General features: G+C 39.0%; 1 protein-coding gene across 1 annotated transcript; it reads right to left on the bottom strand.

The window, feature by feature from the left end:
- Nucleotides 1-953: 953 nt before the first annotated feature.
- Nucleotides 954-3,281, bottom strand: LOC110819238 (Ribosomal protein S19e family protein). Its single transcript, XM_022048365.2, has 4 exons — nucleotides 3,102-3,281; nucleotides 1,968-2,058; nucleotides 1,655-1,838; nucleotides 954-1,298 (listed from the first exon to the last, which is right to left on the bottom strand). Exons 1-4 carry the CDS (start codon nucleotides 3,183-3,185, stop codon nucleotides 1,226-1,228), a joined length of 432 nt encoding a protein of 143 aa, XP_021904057.1. The 5' UTR covers nucleotides 3,186-3,281; the 3' UTR covers nucleotides 954-1,225.
- Between the last annotated feature and the right edge of the window lie 1,032 nt (nucleotides 3,282-4,313).

Raw genomic sequence — 4,313 nt, 5'->3', positions numbered from 1 at the left:
GGTTCGATGTGAAGTGAGATATTTATACCATTCTCCCTTTAATCTGGATCATTCATCGCCTTTGATCTCGACCGTCTAATCGCGTTTAAAAAAAAAAGAAGTTGAACCGTTCATCGCGATTTGATATGAACCATACGATCGCATTTAAAGAGAGAACGGATCCGGACTATCCATGCGCGCGGGAATAAATCTGGACCGTCCAATCGCGGGTATGCGGATTGTTAGTGTGGCCTCCCGCGTTGCATCAAATCAGCGTGCCTTGCCACGCAGCACGCTCCGGTTCGTCAGAGCTGCTGACTGGGCGGTCATACGTATTACATTTTTCTTAAATTACGTTTTCACTATCAGTTTTCGATTTTTCTTTCAAAAATGCCATTCAAATCTAAATTTTTACTTATTTTTTTCAAAATTATTTTCAATTTCATACTCCACCTATTTTTTTTTAATTTTTATATTAAATAAAAATTCATAAATTTAAAAATTATATTTTATATATTAATTTTCAATTTTTAAAATTAATTCATATTGCCAAACATTATTTGTTTTAAAATATTTTGAAAATATATAAATAAAGAAAAAGATATATAATGGATAACATGTGATAGATTAATTATTTTTATAATAATTTATATTCAATTTTTTGTTTTAATTTTTTTAAAAAATATAGTACCGTCCTATTTAATATCAATAATCTTGAATTGTATTTGACTTATAATATGTCTGAAATATATAATATAAAAAGATAAATAACTATAATTTATATTGTACGTTTATATTGTAATTTTCAGATCAATTGATATATTTCAGATCTCTCCAAGAAAACTATACAAACCCTACTCAACATTTCACATCATTTTGGCATTCCCCGTTATATATCTGAATATTGGGTTTGAACAGATACTCTTTCTCTGCCTGATCTGAAAATGTTTCATTCATGGCATTATAAAAGTAAATAAGACAAAAAGGCAATATGTATATATATATATATGAAGAAGACAAAACAGACAATAATATAATTGAAATGGATTTTCACCAACTAAAACTAAATCCAAGATCAAAGAAACCCAAGGAGACAACAACTGCTTTAAGAAATAAAATCATGTTCGTTAAGTATCGAACGTAACAACCTGAATATGAACTGACACAATGCCTATTCTATCTACTCTTGACTCATGATTGATTCAAAATTTCTAAAATCTTTCAATTGATGGTGAAGCCAAATCTCTCAACGGGCAACTGCAATCCTCCCAGCAACTTGGTCAAGGTCTCGCTGGCCACTGGACGTAATTCTCCTCCCACTAGTATTGTAGAATAAATACAGCATAGTTAAAAGACAGAACTTCGATGAGCGCCATACACCGTAGAATAACCACTAACACACTTATAACATGAGTCTATCAAAGTATTAGCATAACCCGGGAAAGATTATAATTTGAGAATGGATTGATCCTAGAATCTAGATATTAGTGAAGCCTGCTCTACTTCAATCTAATAATTATAATATCAGGCAAATCAGTTTCTTGCAGGTATTTCAACTTCTTATCTTCAAGGAGAGTATCATGTGAAATCTCCATTTTCTACGAACTAATTTATTGTATGCAACCCCCAAGAAATATCTGTGTAGAGATATGAAAACAATAATGCAAGAGCTCACCCCTTGGGATCAACATCGATGATGTTCATATTTTGCAATTGTTGAAGTATGTGACGAGCAATAGCACCGCTGCTCTTACAGAAATGAGGAGGTCTACTGCCATTCCTCTGGCTTCCTCCATAGATTCTCTGGAAGGCACCAACACCAAGGCCCCCCCTCAAGTATATTTTCCTTGCCACGGAAGCTGGAAAGAAACTGAAATTAATATAATTGACAGCTTGTGCATAAATGTGACTGTATATCCTTGTGAGAAGGTGTAAAGCAACAGAGAGAATCCAATGAGTAAGAGGATCAGAGAGAGATAAGTTCATACCAGCTCTTACAAAGTACCAGTCGGGATCGTAAGGAGCAAGCTCCTTGAATTTCCCGGTCTTGACAATATCAGTCCATGGAGGAAGTTCGATCTAGTGACAGAATAAAAAGATTTGACAACAAAACATAAGAATTACACCATGTAAATTAACTGATGGGCATAACAATAAAATATTAAAGAATGATTTTTGAGATTGCAGCAAGAAGGGTAACCAGGAGAATATTTATCGAAGTTACCAACATCACTCCCTTGAGGTTATAAACATTATCTACCTGGCACAAATGGTTTTTCCAATTGTACAACTTTAAAAGAAGTTTATATTTTACAAACAGCCAATTCAGACATATAGAGCTAAAGAAACACATATTTGCATGAGTTTCCATAATATCCAGAACTATCTGCTAAAAATTATAAATTCCCAACATATAATGAGAGTGAATCAGGGTAATGAGGGGAAAGAAAGTAGACCAAACAAACTATTCACAATAAAAAACAAAAAAGAAAAACTACTAAATCCCTTCTTATCATCTCAATTGAATGCTTAACAGCACTAATCTTAAATTACGTGAAAGAAAAAAAAACCTAATGTCACTAACAGAACAAATCTGATTTAAACCAAGCTTAATATTGCTTAATTCTTAACCGTCTGCTTCTCATAATCAGAACAAGTAGAAGCAAAATAATCAGAACAAGTAGAAGCAAAATAATCAGTTAACAGGGTGTTCTTGAGAGACCATCATACAAAGTACTTCGTTGAACAGACTCCTGAAACGAAAACAACGATTTTCCACCGCTTCCAATAACTAACCAAGAAAAATATTAGCTTCTTCTTGATCCATTTATTCTCCCTGCTAATTCAAAGGCATTAAAGATTTCATGACAAAAACAACCAGTTACCTGTAGAACCATCCACCAGACAAGAAAAGTACCCAAAAAGATATTAAACCGGACTGTATATATATATATATATACCAGAAAATCTAGACAAAGAGGCAATCTAAGCAACAAATATTCAACGAAATCAATCACTGAATCGATCAACTGAAAACCCAGAAACAGAGGTAGAAATCCATAGATATAAGAAAACGATTCATTCGGGTATAGACAGGAGCGTTGTCTGTAATATTATGTTACCTTGCCGGACCGTTTGAGGTGGGCGGCGTATGCCTTGACGAACTCGTGGGGGGACACGTCCTTCACTGTTCTCGCAGTCTCCATACTCTTCTGATTTTCAAGGCGCTCTGCCTCTACTCGTGCTTCTGCTTCTGCGGCGGCAGCTCTAACGAGTGACGGAGAAGAGTAGCTTCTAAAGACATTAGGGTTTTTAAGTATTAAATGATACGTAATTACTGATTTAGCCCTGGACGTAATTTTTTTTTTTTTTAACAGCTCCTAACGTTTTATTTTTAAAAAATAACTTTCGGCTCATACTGTAGCGCCCGGGAAATTGAAGAAGGAAAAAAAAAAAAAGGCCACGTCAGCAGCCACGTCAGCAGATCCAGTCAGCAGTCCCGGCCAACCAGGACCTGCCACGTGGCAAAACCACGTCGACCGGGGACGGGTCACGTTGGCGATCCGCGTACGCGTGATCGGACGGCCCAGATCAAGCGTGCGTACGGACGGCCCAGATGAAATCGCACGGGCGGCCCAGATTTAATCAAAAAACGGACGGCCCAGATTAAAACAAAATGGACGACTGAGATCAAAAGGCAAAATGGTATAAATAGAACCCCCACACCAGACCACAAAAACCCTAGCCGCCTGCCCTCGCCGGAGAAGACGAACCAGACGCCGGAGACGCCGGCTGCCGCCACCCGCCGCCGCACCGGGGAGATTTCCGACCGCCGATCGAGGTAAATTTATACCCCCGACTTGTTTTTACACGCTGATTTCCCCTGTGGCCAAATCGGAGCCAAAATCCCGGCCAAACGGCCGGAAAACAGGGCCGAAACCTAGCGGCGCCGCCGTGCCCCTTCTCGGTTTTTGCCTTCGATGAGGCCTTTCCCGGCCTCCGTTTGATGCAATTTTTATATCACCGTTGTCACCATTCTTTTCTCTACAGGTTGATCGGAGCCGAATCACCAAAACACGAACTTCACCGGAGAGCCGCCGCACCTGAGAGCACCACCGCCGGTAAGCTTCAGTTTTTCGTAATTTTTTGGCCCCCCGAGGGCCCTAGAGTTGTTTTATCGCAAGGATCGATGTAAGTGTGGCCGAATTCGGCCGAAAATAGCCAAACCGAGGCGAATCGCCGCCGCAAGCGGCGGCGCCGTCGCCGGAGCACGGCGGAGCTGCCGTGCCGAAATTGCGATATTGGCCAAAAAGGGGCCATGGGCCTAATTTGGG

This window comes from Carica papaya, chromosome 9 (genome assembly GCF_054855325.1).
Source record: "Carica papaya isolate Zhongbai chromosome 9, ASM5485532v1, whole genome shotgun sequence".
In the NCBI taxonomy this organism is placed as follows: Eukaryota; Viridiplantae; Streptophyta; class Magnoliopsida; order Brassicales; family Caricaceae; genus Carica; species Carica papaya.
Note: the sequence above shows the minus strand (reverse complement) of the source record. Positions and strands in the feature narration are given on the sequence as shown.